General features: G+C 37.7%; 2 protein-coding genes across 5 annotated transcripts in view; one reads left to right on the top strand and one right to left on the bottom strand.

The window, feature by feature from the left end:
* The window catches only part of FRRS1 (ferric chelate reductase 1), a 58,166-nt gene extending 40,496 nt beyond the window's left edge, over nt 1–17,670 (top strand). For 2 of the 4 annotated variants that reach the window (XM_087866120.1, XM_087866121.1), the window contains 5 exons: nt 42–139; nt 392–450; nt 1,288–1,431; nt 2,535–2,596; nt 2,678–4,792. In XM_087866120.1, coding sequence (XP_087722246.1) covers nt 42–139; nt 392–450; nt 1,288–1,431; nt 2,535–2,596; nt 2,678–2,770 — 456 coding nt within the window. In that variant the 3' untranslated portion in view covers nt 2,771–4,792. Of the gene's footprint in view, nt 1–41; nt 140–391; nt 451–1,287; nt 1,432–2,534; nt 2,597–2,677; nt 4,793–17,021 lie in introns of those variants that run through there. The other 2 variants (XR_015726360.1, XR_015726361.1) reach the window with 2 other exon arrangements.
* The window catches only part of PALMD (palmdelphin), a 49,067-nt gene continuing 38,910 nt past the window's right edge, over nt 12,894–23,050 (bottom strand). Inside the window, exons 4-8 of the mRNA XM_045801707.2 lie at nt 20,526–20,640; nt 20,356–20,389; nt 20,122–20,235; nt 17,438–18,532; nt 12,894–13,250 (exon numbers count right to left, since the gene is read on the bottom strand). Of these exons, the coding sequence (XP_045657663.2) occupies nt 13,207–13,250; nt 17,438–18,532; nt 20,122–20,235; nt 20,356–20,389; nt 20,526–20,640 (1,402 nt within the window). The 3' untranslated portion in view covers nt 12,894–13,206. The remainder of the gene's footprint in view (nt 13,251–17,437; nt 18,533–20,121; nt 20,236–20,355; nt 20,390–20,525; nt 20,641–23,050) is intronic.

The following is a 23,050-nucleotide window of genomic DNA, read 5'->3' as shown; positions in this document are numbered from 1 at the left end:
GGGCGAGATCGAGACCATTAAAATGATGTAACTTTGTTCAGTATGCAGGTTATCATCCATACCTTGGCTGCATAGTGATGATTTTAGCAGTTCTTCAGCCCCTTTCGGCAGCATTCAGGCCACCTTTACATGACCCCAGGTACGTAACAGCTTTTATACGTAGATGGTCTTAATGTGGATATCATTATTTGGCAGACGGGTTCCTTTTAAGTGAAAACACTTTGCATGTTATAAAATTCAGTGGTAAATGATATTTACTTTAAAGAGTTTTAAAATGTATTTCAGACATCTAATTCCTAGGCAATAAGGGAAATAGCGTGCTTTTCATTCTCTTGGGAGTTCATTGTAGTTCTATCACTTTGAGCATACTGACTGGTTCTTTATTTGGTAGAAGGCAAATATTTAACTGGACTCATTGGAGTATGGGCACAGCTGCTAGAATAATAGCAGGTAAGTAAGAAGTGCTGCCACTTATTCATATATAATTGCTGGTTGTTTATATTGCAGGTGGTAATTTGGCTTAAATGATTTTTAGATGTATTAGTAATTGTAGTAATTGGTTGTTGAGGAGCAATCGGCCTTAAACATTGAAATCCAGAAAGTAATTTCTAGAGGTAACTATTCGAGTCATTATTTCAGTTTTAAGTTTAAGGTTTTTGAAATGGCTTTAAAACTTTCCTTCTAAGACTCTTTTTTTTTTTTTCTTAGCGTTTGCCTTTGCCAGTAAAAAACCCATGCTAATGGCCAAACGCTCAAGTTGAGGGTCATTTGTGAGTTGGGCTGAGGTGAGCTGGGGACATCCCAGCACTCTGTCTGCAGGTCCCTTCCATGGAGATGGTACCTTCCAGGGAAGGATGATTTTCAAAAGTCAAGTATGGTTATCCAGTATATTTTGACGCTTTGTATAATAAATAACTAAACTGACACCTCCTCCTACTCTTACATTTCGATAGTCTTTGGAGGTTCTTTGTGGAAGGAGGAGTATACTCAACAACGATTTCCATACTTTCCTCCCTTTCCTGCATTGCAGGCGTAAAACTGTTTGGAAAGTTTGAGTGTCTCTTTTTAAACAGTTGGTAGATCATAATTATAATTTCCCATCTTACCTTTCTAGTCTTAAAATTAAAAAAAGACTAAGTTAATTATTTGGTCTTAAGTATAGTCTAATTCATCTTATGAACTCTTTTCCTGTGTTTTACTTGGTATAAGACACACACATGTACACACATAATTACCTCTCTTGAGGGTGACTACATTTGAATACATATATTTTTCTTATAAATATAGTGGCAGCGATGTTCCTGGGAATGGACTTACCAGGACTAGATCTTCCTAGCCCATGGAAAACCTATGCGATGACTGGATTTGTAGCCTGGCATGTTGGGACGGAGGTTGTACTGGAGATACATGCCTACCGACTTTCTCGAAAAGGTAACCTGCTCGAACAGCTGTGTTATGTAGAATCACCTTTATCCAAACTCTAGGAATGTAATTAGTGTCTAGATACTGATGGCTGACTCTCACCGTATAGCTCACTAAAAATGTCTGTGGTGATTAGTTAGTGTTCGAACTCATGGAAATATTCTGCTCTTTTTTTTTTAATACTCATTAGTATTAGAATTTGTGAGGAAAAAAGGGAACGATTTTAGGTTTTAGGGAAGAAGTCTTTTTTTATAATGCTGGTCTGGAGCCAGTTCACACTGAGAATCCTGAATGAGTGGCGCTGAGAGAACCCAGAAGTGGAGGAAGAAGAAAGAGATGCCCAAATTCAACACAGGGCAGAGCTGCAGACAGATTTTGCCTATTTGATAAATTTACCGTGTACTAACACTTAGGTTGCCATCTCCATAATATATAGCTAGCTAACTAGGTAAGCTAGATAGAAAGAACGTATTTTGCCCAGACTTTCTAGTGGCAAGTCCATTTTGATCTTAGTGCCAAATGGACCCGAGGCAGGGTCAAGATACCTATAGCCATTAGGAATGGAGCATTAGTAGAGACTGCGTGACATTTTAAACTAGCTTGGCTTCTGGGCTGTGTCCTTTGTGTCTTATTTAGTCCCCAACTCCCTAAATGAGTTAAGGTAGACTTCTAAAAATAAGACCTCTCTCTCTTGCATCTAGGAGCCTGGGCAGCTTTTAGGAGCCAAGTAGTAAATATCTATCCTGACATTTTTGGTTCTCGATAAGGTCATATAGATGGGGTTTGTGATGACCGCTGAATTATGGCTTGCTATTTAAAATACATATGTACTTCAAACGTGGTTTGTTAAGACTTTGATGTGGTGTTTATTGTTCGGGAGAAGAGGTATCTTTTAAGTCCCTTGACAAAGATATTATTCTGTAGCCAGCTTGTCCCGGTTTGTGAGAGCCTTATGTGTTCAGGAAGTTTGCAACATTTGGTAACTTGACATGAGAGAATGTACACATGGAAATCAACAAATGCTACACCTCAGGACTTTTTTTTTTTTTGAGAGTTAGTTTACCGGCATTACTCACAGGCCTTACAAACTTAATGTTGTTTTTTTTTGACAGTTGAAATATTGGATGATGCTAGAATTCAGATCCTCCAGTCATTTACTGCAGCTGAAGCAGAAGTAAGTCCTCCTTTTCTTATTTATTGACACACACTTCAATGACAGTAGTTTCTTTCTTTCACGTCTCAATTTTTCTTTCAGGGTCATGCTTTTAAAAAGGTGGTGTTTGCAGTTTATATCTGTGGGAATGTGACTTTTCTCATCATCTTTTTATCTGCAATCAACCAACTCTGAGCCAGCAAAATCTTGGCTTTGCAGACAGATGACAATGATCATTTAGCCAAAGGCACTTGAAGCTGTCCTGACTGCCTGGAGCGTATTCATGAATTCTGAATTGGAAGAGCAGGTCATATCTCTAGAGGAATTCCGAGGTGTGGTCTTTAGAGATCAACTTTCAGCAGGGTCCTATGGACTATAAAAAGGATGTCATGCCTTTATGTGTGATTCTGAGTGTTACCAAGGAGGGTAGTACTTGAGGAGAAAGGACTCTCAGCTATCTTCCATGATGAGATTTTTAGAATGTTAGCCTTTAAGGAAAGAACTATTTGGAAAGACAGAACTGATGACACTTGGAGGAAATGGAGATTGTATTAAGGTGAATATATTTTGGACTAAAAAGGTGCTCTTTTAAAGAAAATATTTATGCTAGTTTATCTGAATGGTCTTCCATCAAAAAATGGACTTTTTTGAGAAACTATGTTTTTCAGTCCAGTTTTTTGGAAATGTCCTTTTTCCTATGTATTCTGTTACTTCTCTGGTAAAGGTGGAAGTGGGGCTAACTCCATTGTACTAACATTTAAATATATTATGAATATGATAATTTCTTTTTTAGCAATGAAATGCAAGTGTGCATCTTCTGCTTAAGACTGTATTTATATATTCAGTTACAGGGCTGAAATGACATTTTATATGTTAATTGTTTTGACTCTAAGATTTAAGTCTTAGCTCTTGGAGATTGTAGACTTGCATTTCATAAGTAATAAAATTTACCCTTGTGAATGTATTTAGCAGTTACTCTTTTTCTTTGTGGTAATAAATAATATGGATGGTTCTATTTTGTTAGAAGTTCCCGATGCTGTAATGAATTAGAATACCAGTGTTATTTTCCTTCCTACTCCAGTGATATCTTTTTTTAATGGCGGGGTTTCATATTTGCTATAGGGACTTCTAGCCAGTGGGTGGCACCATAATACCGGAGTACTGCTTTGTTCCTGTTTCATTGTGGTGTTAATCATTTTTAGTACTTAGGTCATACCGTGGAGTGGTATTTCCCTTAAATTCACCAACTCTAAATCTTTATTTGAAAAGTTTCTGCGTTTTTTGGGGGTGGGAGGGGGTTGGGGTTGTGAGTTAGAAACTGAAATTAGGGATTGTTAGTATTTTTCTGGTTACATTTCTGTTTGTTTTCTAACCATGATTATTTGTAACAATTGCTTGGTAGTTCCCTTTACATTCATCTGACCCTGTGACAAATGAATCTAACTATCTTAAGCAGAGGAGGCAAGCAAAACTGAACATTCCTGAAAAAAATATTTAGGAAGGTGTATTTTATTTTTTAGGTGTTCTGTCTGATTTATCTTATAGTTTCTGCTCGGTCCAAGGACCTAATTTGTATTTGGTGTAAATAATAGCCTTGCCTATGTGTCCTACATCTTTTAGGGGGTAAAACGATATGAAAGTTTTATTTTTGTCCCTTATATAGGTGTTTATCATAAACAGCTTAGGGCTGAGATATGGGTCTTCTGTGTTCATGTTCTGTGAGTGCCACGCTATTTACACTCTAAACATTCCTTTTAAATAGTTTCATTAAAATTTTTTTTTTTAGTATAGCAAATTAAGTATGTGCTAAAATATTTTCCTCCAGTTTTTAGTTATAAGGGGCTTACAGGTTAATAAACTTTTAATAAATTGTACTCTATATGACAAAGAAAGCTTCCTTTAAGGGGAAAATGAACCTTGGTGTGTTTGGTTTTCAAATATGTGAAGTTACTGGATCTCTAGCACTGAGGCTAAGATGTTTTAACTTTTTCTTTTCCCTGATTCATCTGTTGGCACTATTTTGCTGTATCATCAATTAATACACAGAGTTGTCCAAAAAGTCTTTCTTATTTAATCTTGACAGAGACACCATTTTATTAATACCAAATTTTTATTTTTCTGCTTATGAATGGTTGATATCCACAGGTTGAAAAATGCTGTTCTTCACTCCTGTCATTATTTCTTCTTGTTTTTGTAATAAACATTTTTTTAAACTTCCTTTGATAGGAGTGATTATAAAACTAACTGTCTTTAGATCTTAGCGGTGTGGCTCCCAGTGATCAAAATCGTAAGTTTTCTTCCTAAAGATGGTTTCCTCTATAAAATAAAAATAAGCATGTTTTTTGGAAAAGATGGAACAAATTCTTGAATATTATGGTTGGGCTATTTTTTGCTTCTATTATTTTCTGCTCTATGGAAATTAATCTTAAGGGTGTAGGTAGCCTATGGCATAAGTTATTGGATAAATGACTCAAATTCACTTTAGTGCTTACTTGGTTTCAATCAGACTTTGGCTGTAATGTGTGTGGAGTGCTATTCATCCCTTTCACACCCTGCCTCAGTCTGGGCTGTGGTGAAGAAAGACGGTGCTTTCTGGCAGTCAGTGCCAGCTAGCAAGCTCTAGGAGCACATGTAGCTTTTGGCTGAAATTTTATTTATCTCTATGTTCTGGTAAAGCAGGAAAAAAAAAAGAACAAACGTCCTTGTTTAAGATAATCCATTATGGATGGGCACGAAAGATAGGATTCTTCTTCTTCTTCTTCTTTTTTTAAGATTTTATTTATTTATTTGACAAAGAGAGACAGCCAGCAAGAGAGAGAACACAGCAGGGGAGTGGGAGAGGAAGAAGCAGGCTCCCAGCGGAAGAGCCTGATGTGGGGCTCGATCTCAGAACACTGGGATCATGCCCTGAGCCGAAGGCAGATGCCTAACGCCTGTGCCACCCAGGCGCCCCAAGGATTCTTCTAAGCTCTTCTCAAATTTGATACACACTGTTCCTATCCATATCCTGCTTCTTTCCTCCTTGCCCAGGGCCCAGGCTCATCTGCACCCAGATCCCGATGGTCATGATGATGCCAGAATGCCCATTGTGTTTCTAGCAAAAGCTAGTTTATCAAGTTCTGTCTCAAGATCTCCCTTGTCCTTGGAGCCTTCCCTGGCTCTCCCTTCCACATGGGTCTCTCCTGACCATCCTTACAAGTGGTGTGGTATTGGGCAAGGAGGCAGCTGATCCTGTCAATTAAAAAGGATTAGGAGTGGGGCGCCTGGGTGGCTCAGTTGCTTACGAGCCTGCCCTCAGCTCAGGTCATGATCTCAGGGTCCTGGGACCGATCCTGTGTTGGGCTCCCTGCTCTGAGGGGAGTCTGCTTCTCCCTCTCCCCCCCCCCCCCACCATTTGCTCTCTCTCTCTCAAATAAATGAACTCTTTAAAAGAAAAAGGTAAAAAGGACCAGGAGTTTGGGAATGGAGTTGGAAGATCTGAGTATACACGTTTATATTACAAGCTGCCTGTCCTTGGGCAAGTGACTTATGTCTTCTCTGAACCTGGTTCCTTCATCTGTAAAGCCCACCTCACAGGGCAGGTGTGAGAAGTGAGTGAAGTGATTCCAGCAAAGGGTGCTTTGTTCATGTTATTGATGATGTTTGTGCTGTTTGATTACAGTGTTAGACTTTAGTCATTTTTACATATAAAATGTATATTTTTGTTTTATAAAAAAGTTCTGATTTTCACCTTGAAAACATTATGCTCAGTGAAGTGGCCAGGCATAAATGGACAACCAGGGTGTGATTTTTATTTATTTGAATTACCTAGACTTGTCAAATTCATGGAGAAGAAGGTAGAATGGTGATTACCAGGGGCTGAGGGAGAGGAGGGAATATTTAACAGAGTTTCTGTTTGGGATGATGAAATAGTTCTGGAGTTTGGTGGTGGTTGTGCTTACATAATACTGAATGTACTTGATGCAACGAATTGTACACTAAAAATGGTTAAAATGGTAACTGTTGTGTTACGTATATTTTTACCACAATAAAAAAAAAAAAACCCAAAATTTGGTGTCCATAGCAGCACTAATCACAATAGCTGAATGGCAGAACTAACCCACATGTCCATCAACAGGTGAATGGATAAACAAATTGTGGTACATAAATATAAGAGAATATTATCAGCCATAGAAAGGAATGAGGTACTACTGCATGCTATAATGTGGATGAGCCTTCAAAACATTATACTAAGTGAAAGAAGTCAGATGTAAAAGGTCACATGTTATGATTCTACTTACATGAAATATCCAGAATAGGTAAATTCATAGAGACAGCAGAGTGGTGGTTGCCATAGTCTTGGCGGAGGGGGGGGGGATGAGTAATTGTATACTGGGAATAAGATTTTATTTTGGAGTGATGAAAAGGTTTTGGAGATAGAGGTGATAGTTGTACAACATTGTAAATGTGAGAAATGCCACTAAATTGTCCACTATAGAATGGTTATTTTATGTTGTGTGACTATCACCTCAGTTAAACAAATATTTGTCTTACTACTTCTTTTGGATTTTACCTTTGGGTGGAAAGATCTAGGGTTTTTGCTGGCCCTAAACTTGGTATCAGTTTCATTATTTCATAATCAAAGAAGTTAATGTAATTTTATATACCTCTAGTTTAGGGGAGACAATTTCCTAGAATATAACTTTGGAAGTATATCTTCTTCATATGATGTCTTATTCATGTGTGAAAGAAGTTGTTATTGTACTCTGGGTTTCCTGTAAAGACCTAAACATATTCTGTGATTTGTAATCAGACACTGATATATGGTAATCAAATTCTTGGTATAAGAATTTCCTGAAGTTCTCTGCCACCCAGCACCACACACAGTTGACTACAACTGCCCAGAATTTTAAAACTTTGAAAACAGACACCCTAAACAATTTGCCTCCACTGAATGTGGACTCCTTGCCAGCATCCTCCTACTTTGGTTCACTCTCTGAGATCTTCAAGTAGCTACCTTTTTTGGATGTGGTCTATGGGCTATAGTTTTTCAACCTATGCTTTAAAGAAAGAAGAATCAATGAAGACCAACCTTTAAGATTCCTTAGATGATTAGATTCAAGAGATAAGGATTTTAAAACATCTATTATAACTATTCCCAATGATATAAAAGAATATGTGCTTGCTATAAATAAAAAAGATTCATAGAAATAGAAACAATACAAAAGGACCATATAGAAATTGGAGAGCTGAAAAAATAAACTATTTGAAATATTCCTTGGAGGGAATTAATATCAGAATGGAGATAACAGAGAAAATAAGAGAATGAACTTGAAGACAGATCAATGGAGATTGTCTCATGTTTTAAGAGAAGAAGGAAAAAAATTTGGAAAATAATTGAACAGAATCTTAGGGACCTGTTAAATGACAGCATCTTTAGGTATTATCCAGGAAGAAGAGGAAAATCTGAGGAGATAATGACTGGAAAATCCCCAAATTTGCTAAAAGGCTTACTGACTCGTGGTGCAGGAAAACAACTTAAGCAAAAAAACAAAAACAAAAAAAACCCCCACGAAGGCAGTCATGCTTTTTAAAGTGATAGTCAAGCTTTTGAAAGCAAAAAAGGTAGAGCAAATCTTGAAATGAGAAAGAGAAAAAGGGATTATATACAAGGAAACAATGATTTGGTTAACATCTGACTTCTCATAGGAATATATAGAGGCCAGAGAGAGTGGAATAACATCTTTAAAGTGCTGAAAGAAAAAGTCATCAAGAATTCTACCTGGAAAAAAAAAATCCTTCAAGAATGAGGGCAAAATGGGGGCACCTGGGTGGCTCAGTTGGTTAAGTGTCTCCCTTCAGCTCAGTTGGTGATCCCAGGGTTCTGGGATTGAGCCCTGTGTCAAGCTCCCTGCTCAGCGGACAACCTGCTTTCCCTCTCCCTCTGCCCAGCACCACTCGCCCCCCACCCCATGCATGCTTGTGCTCTCTCTATAAATATCTCAAATAAATGAATAAAATCTTAAAAAAAAAGAATGAGGGCAAAATGATGACATTTTGGGGTGAACAACATCTAAGAGAATTTGTTGCTAGAACATTGGAACTATAAGAAATGCAAAAGGAAGTTCTGCAGGCTAAAAAGAAGTGATACTAAATGGGAACGTGGATCCTCAGAATGGAATCAAGAGCACTCAAAATGGTAAATAATTGGTAAATATAGAACCCTTTTTGGATTTTTCCCATTTAAATTCTTTATAATAAATATGTCTGTTTAAAGCAAGCAAACAAAAAAGCCTAAAGCAAGTAAACAATGAAGCCTTGTTTCATGGGGTTAATAATACAGGTGAATGTACTACATATAACAAGTTAGTATAAAGGATGAGAAGGGATAATAGACCTATATAGTTGCAAAATATCTGCATTTTATTTAAATACACAATGTTAGTTCTCAGTTCTAAGTTCTAATGCAAAAAGTTAAGAATGTTTATTGTAATTCCTAGAGAAAAAAATAAGACATATAAAAAGCCAATAGAAGAATTAACATGGAATTGTAAAATTATTTAAATAACTTTGAAAGGCAAGAAAGGAAAAATAAAGGAGGAAAAACCGGGGATGGAGAACAAATAATAAAATAGTAGGCCAAAACTTAACCATATTAATAATTACATTAAACATTAGTGCACTAAATACTCCAATTAAAGGGCAGAGAATGTCAGACTGATAAGAAAAGGAAAACCCATGATGTGAGTCAAATATAAAGAGCAGATGGGGGAAAGCAAATGAGTGGTAAAAGGTATATCATGAAATAGTAAGCACAAGGGGGCTGAAATATCTGTATTTATGCTAGATAAATTCATTTCCAGCCAAGAGTATTATCAGAGATAAAAGGAGACATTTCTTAATGACTAAAGCATTCATTTATCAAGACTACATTGCAGTAATAAATATGTATGTTCCTACCAATAGACTTCAAAACACATGAAGAAAAAAGTTGACAGAATTAAAGAGAAGCACTCATTCATGTTACAGAACACCCAATAAATGTGAAATAAAGGGAAATTTCTCAATCTAATAAAGTCCTCTAATAAAAACCTATAGCTAACATCATACTTGATGGTGAATGACTGAACATTTTCCTTCTAAGATCAGGAACAAGACGAGAGTGTTTGTTTTCACCATTTTGCATCTCTAGTATTGGAGGTTTTAGCAAGGGCAATTAGGCAAGAAAAAGGTAAAAGGCATCCCGATTGTAAAGGATGAAGTAAAACTATCACTTTTTACAGATGACATAATCTTATAAATCGTAAGGAATCCAGTAACTACCAGAACAAATTCAGGAAGCCTGAAGTTGCAGGATGCCAAATCAGTGTATACAAATCAATTGCATTTCCAAATGCAAGTGATGAACAATCTGAAAGTGAAATTAAGGAGACAATTCCATTTACAACAACATCAGAAAGAATAAAATAGGAATAAATCTTAGGAAATGCAAGACTGGTACACTGAAATCTACAAAACATTGTTGAAAAACTAACGATCTGATGAAATGGAAAGCCATCTCATGTTCAAAACATTATGGGCATACATCAAAGGCATACAGGAGCCAACCGAAATGGCCCAAACTGAAACAATTGGAGCAACAAATTATGTTGAGTTAGATTATGACTCAAGTGTAAAGTAAACATTCATGAGTCCATACTGGTTTAAATTAATGATTGAATAAATAAATAAATAGGAACGATAGACAAATCTCTTGTGCAGAGGAATTTGAAATAATTTACATAGGTACTCTGCCTTCAAGGAGAAGGAGCCTACTCCCTAAGTGTGGGCTGTATATGGTGACTTCCTTCCAAAGCATACAGTATAAGAAGGGGGATAAAATAATAATTTTACAATGGAGCAACCTGACACACACATTAGTCAGGAGATCAAGGTCAACATCACTAGGAATAAATTACTGAAATTATGTACCCTTGATGTGATGCAATGAAAATGTCACTTTACCTCTGTGGTCTTCCTTCTCCTTCCTCTCTAATCATGAGAGAAACACTAAACAATTTGCAACAGAGGGACATCCTGCAAAATATCTGAGCAGTAATTTTCAAAATTGTCAAGGTTATCAAGAAAAATCTAAGGAGCATAAGTAGGCATAACAATTAAAAATAATGTAGTTTTCTGTATGGGATCCTGGAACAAAAAAAAAGGACATTCAAAGGAAATTCAAATAAACTGTATATTCAAATAAAATGTATATTAATACATTTTAAATAAATACATTTTATTTAAAATGTATTAATATACATTAATAATGTATGATTATTGGTTCTTTTAATTATAACAAGTGTACCATACTAATGTAAGAAATTAGTCATTGGGGAAACTGGGTGTGGGGTATATGGAAACTTTGTATTATCTTCTCACTCTTTCTGTTAATCTAAAATTGTTCTTAAAAGTAATGTCTAATGTAGTTAGCTGTGGATACAATGACTCTTGAGAGACTCTTGGGGAGAGGGTAAAATCTTTGTATAAAAGATAGCAATATCTTATTAGATGGAAACAGAGTTGTTTTTTTGGTTTCTCAAATGTTCAAATGTATATGGAAGGATAAATACGGAAGCTGAGTAGAAAAATGCGTGGACTGTGCTAGTTTAATGCTTCATCTTTATCATCACCTTTTAATGCTTCATGTCCAAATGCATCCTTGCCCTGTCTCATGATCTCGACCCTATAAACATCTTTCCTTTGCCAGTTGATGCAATGTTAGGTTTTGCTGATAGAGCTGGAGGGATGCTGTGAGACAAGAGCCCCAAGAAGGCACCTCACTTCTGCTTTCCGGTTTTCCTTCCTTTTCACTGAGCACAGCAGTCAGGATTGGTGTTTTCACTTCAGCCCCCCTGACTGACCAGCTACGGCTTTGTATTCAGTCCCCCTCTGCTCACCTGGCAGCCAATTCCACTGCAGCTCCAGCTTCACCCCTAGATAAAAAGCCAGCTCCAGCCTTCTGTATTTTCTGGCCATGTTGGGCCGCTTCTATGCACCAGCCCCGGCCCATGCCCTTTGGCAAGACAAAGACATCTGCCAGCCAGATTCTGGCTCATGTTGCCTGAGGCCAGCTGGTATTACACAGCCCCCCTTGCAGACTACATCTTTTCCTTTCTGAACCATTCATTCATTTATCCATTCACTTATTGATCACTTACTAGGTGCCAGGCAGTGTTCTCATAAACATTTGTGTATAAACAACCAAAACCAAAAATCAATGCTTTAATCATAAGGATGGCAGAGCTGCAAAAGAATGTGTAATTTTGATGAGTCACTTATGCTAAAGTCAGAGAGCAATGAAAGGAAAGGAATGGGACCACTGGACATGGGATAGGGGTGTTTGTGTCAAAGTGTCTCTGAAATTTGAACTTCCAGATTTCCCAGATTCCAGGCCAGCAGAGAGAGGAGCTCTCTCATGCTAGAGAACAACTGCCCCTTGCAAACGATTTGTCTGAGGTTGATGCTTGGCAGGGTTAAGCTTGTCCTCATCACGATCTGCTTCTCTGACCTCTCATTGCCTCCACACCAGTAACCAAGATAAGGTCTCATCATAGTTTCACCAAAGAAATTCAGTTTCTGCCCTGAAGAGAAACAGACTATTCACTAAAGGACTTGAAGGACCTGGGTAATATGCACTGGCATGATGCAGGGGAAGATGTGTGAAGATGGATTTTGAGAGTGTTGGGTGGAGGATAGGACAATAAGGTAGAGGAGGAGAGAACTGGAGTGGGAGTATTCTTAAAATCGGGATTTAACATCTTGGCAAGAGCACTTAGGAATGACATGCTATACACATTCTTATTAAGTTTTAATATTAGGCTTCTAATATGTTTACAAGGATTGGTCAAACATTAGGCTAGATTTGTATTCTTTGAGAATATGGGAAGTCCTCCATCTAATAGCCTTTGGTCATAATCAGTCATTGCACCATGGAGTTCACACTGAACTGAATGGAAGTAAAGATAATATTTCAATAAGAATAAATGTGTCAGTTATCATGTACAAAATGTACATGTCATGAATAATATCAAGATACTACAAATCTAGTCCCAAAATATGAGGTTAATTATTGCATGCACCTTTGGGATGGATGCAAAGAGTTTGAAGTCTCTACTAAATCAATTGGTCCTTAGCGGGAGGATGCAGTTGTCTTAATGCCTTGTAGATTTGGGATGTCATGTTTACTTGTTAGGGTTGAAAATGAATATTTCTGTGATGAGGTTGCAATGGCTTTCTATGATCTTTCAATCTTTGTATTGGCAAAATTACCGTGTCAGTTAATAGAATATAGTCAGGCTATTTTAAATAACTTTATTCTTAAATTTAACACACTCTTATTAGAAATGCTTTGGTATCAATACAATAAAAATATGCTGGTTTCTCCCCCGCACTGAGTTGTGTCAAGAAACTGGAAAAGTTAAGCATTTGTTCTCCCTAGCTTTTTTGGGATTTTTCACAAATGATGACTACTGCTTATTCACATGGCTTAATATGGCTATAATTATAATTTTTGGAGTCTCAGGAAAAAAGAAACAAAATACCCAGAAGAGAAGTTGGCAAATGTTTCTTAGTTTCTTCTCCAAAGGATGTTTAGGTAGATGATACACCTCTCAGATAACTTTTTTCCCCAGTTTTGCCATTCTCATCCTTAAAGCTGAAAATTAAAAAAAAAAAAAAAGTTATAAAAAAAGAGCTTAGTTTTCACTCTAAATGACCATTTCATAGAATGCAGGAAAGTTTGAAACATACCTCAGATGATTTTATCCAACAATGTGAGCATTGTTTTAGTAGCACAAAAAGATAGTAGAAATAATAAGCTATGGTTAACTAGGGCTGAAGCAGGTTCAAAACTAGAAGGAACCTATTTCTATAAAGATTAGAAAAATTAGAAGGGCAAAAACAGCATAAATTGAGTCAATAGAGGATTAGTGTGCAATTTCACTATTAGCCTTAGATAAATTCCTATACATTAATGACCATATTTTGTGCCTATTTCTGAGCTATGCACTACTAAAAAAAGGCACTGACATTAACTTTAATTCATGGTTGAGTTATCATCTAAGTCATCAAACTTGGTTATCCCAGGGGGCTCCATCCTTGGATATAGAATGTCAGAAACATATTTCTTTGTGAGTGAAAAAATGTGAACCAGTTATTAAGAGTTGGAGTAATTATAAAATTCTGTCTTTGTTGGTATTTGTTATAAGTATACTTTCAAATGATAGTATATCTTTTGAGCATATTCCACTGCTAATGATAAATATGATGTAGAAACTATTTTTTTTAAGGTAGATTTAGAATTCGTAACACTCCTCCAATGTTCTGGCATCATGCTCTTAATACTTAGGACTTCAGGGTAGAGCTGCCTCAGTCATGTTCCAAAAGTTGAAAGTTGCTTTCAAGGCACTGATCGTTGTATTCATGTGCAAATATGGCCCAAGAGTCAGCTATTTAATTGATTGCAAGATTTCATTTAATGAAAAAATAAAAAAAGGGAAGGCTTGTTCTCTCATTTTCCAGTCATAGAATTAGTTGTCTATTAACAAATAAAATGACCCCATCTCTAAGGAGCTCTTTTTCACAAATATGAGAAGTGATGGGGGATCCAATACTGTAATGAGACTATAATTACTTTTCTTTTGTTATTCTACTTACATGAAATGTTTTCATTTAAATGAAGTCCAGGAGCATTCTTTCCTGTGGAATCTTATGGGGAATGGTCATTTCTAATGTCAGGGTCAAGAATATTTCCTTGAATTTAGGACCAGCTGAGAGAATTTCCTTTACTCTGTAGCCAGGAGGATGGTCTCTATTGCTGGGAGATGTTGGATGGAGAAGCCTGAGGAGAGGACTGTACTTCCACGGCAGGAGGTGAACTGAAGGCAGAAAGCAAGGCTTTATATTTTCTACTCTTGGATCTTATGGACCTCTACCGTGGCCATACAAAAAAGAGAGCAGGGGAAAAGTCCATTTTAAGGGACTTTTTAAAGGTCTCTTTTAAGGCAGGGAGAAAGTCTTCCTCCTTACAGTTATTCCTCAGTTTGAGATTTGGTAAATCAGACACAGCATTTGTGCTATGGGCAGTTCAATGAAGTTCTTGAAGGACATCCTTAGGAGTGAGGGGATCCAGCAGCTCACTGTTCCATTTCTTAAGGGAAAAAAGGGAATTCTAGGTTGTTAGAGTCTGCTATTTTTTTTTCTTTAGGCCTGTGGCAAGTAGATGGTGTGAGTTTCAAGTAGACATGTGGGGCCCGAGCATATTGGCAATAGGGAGGCGTAGCAGGTAAAATACCTGGGCCATCAGCTTTTCTTTTTATTTCTCCTTTCTGCTCTTTTTCTGATGTTTACCTCCTCCCCCTACAGCAATTCAGACATTTCGTTTTGGCTGGTTGAACTTGGTGGAAGAGAGCTTGCCTTCTTATTCTCAGTATTCCTTGGCTCCTAATGATTGCCACAGGTTGGCAATTTTGACACCAATAGCATGTGAATCCCTCGGAGCTGAGGTTCCCTACCTCTGTCATGAAATGCCGCTGACATATCTAAGAGGGGTGAATAGAGCTAGAAGGAATACAAGAGTAGGTTGGTGAGGACTAACTACCAAAGAAAGCCAGTTGCCTAGTTAGTGGGAATAGTAGTGGAGTCCCAGTAAAATCTTACTGGGGCCACTCATTGGTGGATGTGCCTGCCATTGAACTATACTTTAGAACATGACCCTGTTATATTTATTTTAGCAGATGGACATAACTTCGCTGAATTTTCTTGTCATGTCTTAACCTGTTCAGAGGTTTTAACTAAGACATCTGGACTTCCAGGCTCCACTTTCCCCTCTCTTTCTTCCTCCTCTGTGCTCTTTTCCAAGCTCAAAATTGCTCTTAGATAAGGCTCTCATAACATTTGCACTAAGAGACTAATAATTCTTAACTATTATGCCTACCAAGAATATTTTAGCAGGGGGCCTATACCATGAATAAAGGAATTTACTGAAATGATGGATTTTCAGGTATCAAAAAGCATTTTTGGGGTGTCGGGGGAGATGCTCAACCTACATGGTGCTTGTGAAAGTGAACTGCACAGGTGGCTCTATGTTCTATGTATGTGGATGCCTCCTGAGGGTGAGGGCATATGTCAATATGATATGCTTATTTAAAAAACCCCTTTAAAAAAATATCAGCTCTCTGATCCATGCACTGAATTGGAAAACAGAAATGTAAAACAATATCATGATAGAAGGCAAGGAATTTGGAGCATTCTGTTTATAATATGCTTTGATTGATAGTACGGAACTTTGCATTGTTACTTTGTCTGGAAAAGGTCTTCCTGTTTTCATTATTTTAGTTCAGTGGCATGATTAGTGTTGTCTGGAAATGTTAGTCACTTCCTGTCTTTTTCTATGGGGTAAATGTGTTGACATGGGTAGGGGAGAAGGAATAAGGGCATTTGGGGGGAGGTGGCTAACATCCAAGTTCAAAAATGGAAGGTTTTATGGTTGCTAATGTTAGTGCTCTTGACCATCATCAGTGTTTCTCTTTTCTAAGTCTACTGTGTTGTTGTTTTAAAAATGCATTTAAGATGCAAAATTTGATCAGCAAACAAAATTCATTCTCAAAATGGAAAGAAATGTTTAATTTTAGCAGGTTTTCATTATGGGGACACATCACTCAACTCTGATTGAGGAAGATAACTGTACACTTAGCAAGAGGTTAGAAATTCTTCAGATAATTAAAATATCAGTGTATGCCTAATTTAACTCTTTAAAAGAATGGAAGAAGTCCATTTCATTGTATTATTGGCAGCCCCAGATTGGGCTTATGGGTTGCAGAAGAACCTTCCTGAATTGCGCAAGTACTACCACACTTCTATAGAATTATCAAGTCCTGCTTGCTGAATTAGCTGGGACTTAATATTTATTGCTTTTTAACAAGAATCTGTCCATTAGAAACATTTAAAATTTACCATCCCATTCACACGCCCAGAACCTAGATGTCTGGGTAATTTGACGTAGGTCTTTAGCTAAGGTTAAGTACAGGTATTATAATTGATTTTGTCAGATTCTTATTTGTCTTTTTTTTTTGTAAACGAGGAGTAGAATACAATATTCGAGTGATAATAAGGAATTTAAATTGATGAGCTATCACTTTTGTAGAAAAGTTTTCCATTTAATGCTAAAAAAGCTAGATAGCTATACAACTATAGAGAATGAGAAATGTGAATATATAGAAAATAGAAAAAATTGTTAAGTTCAGGAAGTCTATGGTAAGTTAAATGTTATAGATAATTAAAATAAATTGACATTCTATTTTAAAATGTAGAAAAATTAAGGAAATAAAGTTAAACTATAAAAGTATAGAGAAACAAGATATAGCAAAGTAATAATATATCGCCCTGAAAATAAAATCTGTTTCTTGTTTTCTCTTGCAAAATTAAGGCAACTTGTTAACTTAGGTAAGAAGTCGAAATAACAAAGAGGCACAAACAAGTAGCTGGCATCAGTTTCTGGTGGGAAAAGACACAACGTAGATGATCCGACATTTTAGTGATCCAAATACATTCACAAACAGCGCCACACTGCCACAGAAGACAAATTTCAAGTTTGTAAGGTCAGTCAATGCACTATCCAAATAAGGCAACAATTATTTTTTTCATTTTATCTCTCGAAGTGACTTAATCACTTTAGTTACAGCGGCAATAATTCAGGTCAGCATGAACAAAAAAACCAACCCTTAGCGTGTATTAGTCTATGAGGTGGTCAAAAAAGCTGAAAGCAAGAGGGTGTGTTAACAACAGAAAAGGAAGGTTGTCACGTGATTAAGCAGCAGTGGCAAGCCCTGTTGTTCTCATTACCTGTTAAGGACGGGTCCTCAGTCCCATCTCCGGCGATCTGAACGTCAAGCGGAGAGTGTTGAACCGGGTTGCCTAAGCTTTCTTCTTGCTCTTTCCGGGATATGGAATTTTTGTGGGGAGATTTGTGGTTTGTGTTTTCACAGGGATTAACTTCTGATCTCTTTCTAGGAAGCGGCGTTGGTGTGGCTGGCTGGTAAACCTGACTGTAGGGAGCTACGGGATGGTAGGATGGCTTCTCAGCTTCCCCTTCACCCTCCTCCTCATCGTCAATCACAACCAGCTCAGCATGGATGATCCCATCATACCCTGCCAGAAGCTTCTTTTCTTCTTCATTGTCTTCTGCCTGCTGATACCCCATGAAAATCATCGTCACAGGTTCTGAATCAGCCATATCAGAAGGCAGGGAATGAACGATATTATATCTAATGTCTTCCTCATCCTCCTGGCAAGCAGCAGAAGAATCCTGGTGTTTTGACTTGGCAGCTAGTGATTCACTGGGACTCAGTCTTGCCTTTGGAGAGGCCACATCTTTGTCCTGCATCGCATTGGATTCTTCCCAAGGAGTCATCAGCCGCTGTGGTAGGGTGTGGGGCATCTCCTCAGCTTGTTGAGTCATTGAGCGGGGTTGAGGTGTCGGCCGAACGGGGCTGACATGATTGAAACTGTTGCCCCTCCCTTCTGGGAGCCCATTGTCCAGATTGTGCATGGATTCATTCATATCCTTACCTAGTCCGTTAGCTTTCATCTTTATCCTTTCCTGAAAGTTTGGTCCAGGAGTTACCTTCTCCCTCTGTGGAGTTGTAGGCCTGCAAAATGGATTGGCATAGACAGGCTCATGATACTCTGTTGGGGATTTAGAGTTTCTCTCGGAGGCTTGTCTCAAAAGTTCCTCCACCTCCACTGGGGCCAGGCCATCGGTGCCGTTGTACGCCCCACCGTGATTAGAGCTCACTGCGTATACTGACTTTTGCCCGTCGTCGTAAACTTTTATCCCTGTACCTTTAAAGTCATCTGAGGGGAGAGGTATTGACGACAGGACTGTACTTTCTCCAGTTTTCAAGTCTTTTTCGACTTTAATTTCCATGGCATACAAAGCTGTTGAGAGAGAAATTTGATCTTTGATTTAATTAAATTTTTTCTCTTCTAAAGTAGCCTGCTTTCACTGTATTTTTATGCTAAATATACTCTTTGATATTCTTTTATGTGAGATGTTGTCTGTTTTTAACTTTTGATTTTATTCCTTAGTTGGATAATGGCCAACAGGGTAATGACATAGGTTTTTATGTAAGGATGCCTGGGATGACTGAAAAATGGGATTGAAAAGTTGGTTGGAGAAGAGAAGCTGATGATTCCAAACAGTTAGGATCTTCACTGGGAAACCGAAAAATATTCTATTTGTAACTAATACATCCAAAAAGACGGATTATACTCTTACATTAGTCAATGGGAGGAATCAGACCTCTTGGTTCGTTAGGACTACGTCGCACTAGGCATTGCAGCAGGTAAAAGGCCTGGCACAGTGCATGTTCTTAGGTCACATCCTTGCTGTGTGGGCCAGCAGCCTCTGAAATTATAGAGGAGTGTTCTAAAGTTTTCACAGCAGGGAGCTTGTTTAAATGTAGAACTGCTATTGAAGAGGGAGGAGGGAGGTTAGAATCACATGCTTCTCCTTCTGCCTTCTTTTTCGGTTTCTTTCACTCCAATTTTCAAGTAGGGGGAAAAATAGAGCCATATCAGCTGAACTGAAAACAACCGAACTGGAGAGCGCTGGGTAGTTGAGCTCTGCTTCACAGCGTGGGAAATTCCTTATGACTGGGGTTTTAAGAGCTAATAGGAATCTGGGCCAAATTACAATGTGGCAGTGCTTGCTTCCGTTGTGACCTCCCACCTCCCTGTTTGGACCCTTCTGGATCCATACCTCCTCCTCAGTAGCCTTCCCTGGCTACCCAACTAAAACTGCAGCCCCCCTCCCCACCACCATCCCCACTCTCCCTGTCCTCCTCTGCTTTAGTCTTTAGTATTTTCATACCCTCATATGATATATTTTATGCATTTACTCAATTTTTGGTCCATTTTCTCCTTTAGGATGTCAGCTCCAAGAGGGCAGAGATAATGGCTGTTTTATTCACTCCTGGATTCCTAGTGCAAGAACTGAGCTTGCCATGTAAAACGTGGTCACTACATATTTGTTGAATATTTAAATGAATGACTGCTCCCTGCTTATAGAGTGTGACTTCCTTTTCTAGTCTAAACTTCAAAGGTTTCTTCTCTGCCCCCAGACAAGCCTTCATTTTGTCCGGAGGCTTTGAAGTATAAGTTTTATGAAAATCATTCCCACGTGGGGGTAAATCATGTCTAAACTTCTCAAGAGGATATTTTTATTTTCACAAAGGATCTTAGTAACCCAAGATGGAGTACTTGGGGAGAGAGATTTTTGAGCAGGGGAGCTTTGCTTTTAAGAGTTTGTCTCTTTCAAGACTTGACCTTTTTTGTCCCTACCTAGTTTGCATAAATACGTAACCCCCTTATCCGTACCAGTACAAGTGACTCAAATACCTTTTGGAACTTTGTCAAATGGACCATTGCTTCACCCGAAGCGTTGGATGTCTTAGCAAGTTGCTAATATCTGACATTGTAAAATCTGAATTTGAGAAGCTGCCTTTGGAGACAGATTTTTCATATACCTTTTCTGTTTTGTTCATCATCTTCTATTCCTTCATTTCTTTCCTTCCTTAATCTGGAAGGCACGTAGGATTTTGGAAGGTCAGGGATATTAGCATAGATGTCTTCAATTGACTCTGTAAAATTAATATTAATTCAAAATGTGTTTAGGATATATTTATAATAATGGGAAAATTTCTGTGGGCTTAGTAAAAAATATCATAGTTAGCTACAGAATAGACTGCTCGAAAACATACCTTCTGATGTTTCTTCCTTTTCCACCTTCACAGACTATAAGAAAGAAGAATTCCCCATAATTAATACAGTTTAAAACACAAATTCTAAATGTGGATATAGCTTAAGGAATTATATACTATTTGTGGACTCATTCTGGGAGGAGCTCATAGTTTGAAATGTTAATACTCACCCTTATTATGTCTTCTGTTGTCCTCTCAACTGATTTTAGTTTCTTTAAAATTGCCTCTTCATTGGTTGAGATTTGCAGCTCAGCTTTTTCAAGATCTTGGATCTCTTTCTCAAGTCTGACAACAGAAAGATATGCTTTTCACTGCTTAAGAAAGTACAAACGCAGAGTTCCCAAATATATTTTCTCCATATATATACTTTCTGTGGAATATTGCATGTAAATATGCAGACACCTTTTAAGAACATAGGATCACACTAACCATCACATTTAGTACATAGAAGGTACCTAATACCTGACTTTGATTTAACAATCTTCAATTCAGTTAAAACAACAATTTTGACAAAGGGAATTCTTAGGTAAAAAGTATTTGAACCTTGCCTCATTTTCGTCATTCCAACTGCTAATGTAATTTCCAAATAATTAGAAAATTTTCGTTTATAAAGAGACTTAAGTTTCAAGTTGAACCAAAAGGAATGGTTCATCAGTAGTTATTACATAGCTTACCAATTTTTCTTACCCAAGTCTCCATATAAATTATTCAGAGAAAGCATTATTATGAATTTTTTCTAACCAATCAACACTTTATAAGATTATAATGTTTAGACTTAATTTAACAATCAAAACTATCACTTCAAAACCCTGCATATCCTGTCATTGAAAATGATACTTCATTTTAATTTTACAGTTTCCTAAGAATGGTGCCATATTGTAGTGAGCAGTGTAGAGAGGTGAGAAATGGACAAACCCTAGGATAGTGGTCTCTGCGGCTGCTGTTTATAGAGACTACATCTTCTGGAGGAAAAAAAAAAAAAAAGGCACACATGGCCTGATGAAGTGTAAGGAAACTTATAAGGACAAAGAGACAGACATTTGAAATTGGACTGTTGCAAACATTTTGAGCTGGAATATTGACCAGAGTGCAGCTGCATGTCAGATTCAAGTTAACATCAGGGTGTGGTGTCATGACTTCTGTCCTGTATAAAAACATACAGCCACTGGCACTCATGCAGTTAGTAAGGCTGACCCTTGATTGCCACAAAATATGTATAGTTTCTCAAATACCCTGAACTCTAAAGTCAGCTGCCTCAGGGGATGGTTGATTAGATAGAGCAACTAGTCCAGGAGGTGACAGCCATGGGTATTTGCATCTGCTATGATAATTGTCAGTTTTCCTGGCTTCCTTCCTTAAGATGATTATGGATCTGGCAGTTCAAAAATCTTGTGCTATTATCACACCAATAATAGCCCAAGATATGGTCTGCTTGACCATTCTCCTACTCATTGCTAGAGTTTCAAAGTTCTGACTTTCCTGCTGCCTCTGGCCATTGGTGTCTGGCTATTTGTAGCTAAGGAAGTTTTTTTATGTGTCATAGAACTCCAGGTAAAATGTAGTACGTTTGTTTCTTAGAAGTTACTGAGGTGTCACTGTCATCCTATAGATCAATGAAACAGAATAGAGAACCCAGAAATGGACTCTCAACTTTGTTGTCAACTAATCTTCAACAAAGTAGGAGGGAATATCCAATGGAAAAAAGTCTCTTCAACAAAGATGTTGAGAAAATTGGACAGCCACATGCAGAAGAGTGAAACTGGACCATTTTCTTACATCATACACAAAAATAGACTCAAAATGGATGAAAGACCTAAATGTGAGACAGGAATCCATCAAAATCCTTGAGGAGAACACAGGCAGCAACCTCTGTGACCTCAGCTGCAGCAACTTCTTGCTAGACACGTCTCCAAAGGAAGGGAAACAAAGGCAAAAATGAACTATTGGGACTTCATCAAGATAGAGAGATTTTACACAGCAAAGGAAACCATTGACAAAACCAAAAGACAACTTGCAGAATGGGAGAAGTTATTTGCAAATGTCTTATCAGATAAAGGGCTAGTATCCAAGATCTATAAAGAACTTATCAAACTAAGCACCCCAAAAACAAATAATCCAGTCAAGAAATGGGCAGAAGACATGTAACAGACATTTCTCCAAAGAAGATATACAAATGGCCAACAGACACATGAAAAAATTTCAACATTGCTTGGCATCAGGGAAATACAAATCAAAACCACAATGCAATACCACCTCACACATGTGAGAATGGCTAAAATCAACAAGTCAGGAAACGACAAATGTTGGCAAGGATGCAGAGAAAGGGGAACCCTCTTACACTGTTGGTGGGAATGCAAGCTGGTGCAGCCACTCTGGAAAACAGTATGGAGGTTCCTCAGAAAGTTGAAAATAGAGCTACCCTACAACCCAGCAATTACACTACTGGGTATTTACCCCAAAGATACAAATGTAGTGATCTGAAGGGGCACCTGTACCCCAGTGTTTATAGGAGCAATGTTTACAATAGCCAAACTATGGAAGGAGCCCAGATGTCCATGGACAGATGAATGGATAAAGAAGATGTGGTATATATATAATATAATATTACTCAGCCATCAAAAAAGATGATATCTCACCATTTACATTGACATGGATGGAACTGGAGGGCATTATGTTAAGCAAAATAAGTCAATCA

The sequence above is a fragment of the Ursus americanus genome, chromosome 12 (assembly GCF_024610735.1).
Source record: "Ursus americanus isolate L20-20 chromosome 12, mUrsAme1.1.p, whole genome shotgun sequence".
NCBI lineage: Eukaryota > Metazoa > Chordata > Mammalia > Carnivora > Ursidae > Ursus > Ursus americanus.
This window is presented reverse-complemented; position numbering and strand designations above follow the sequence as displayed.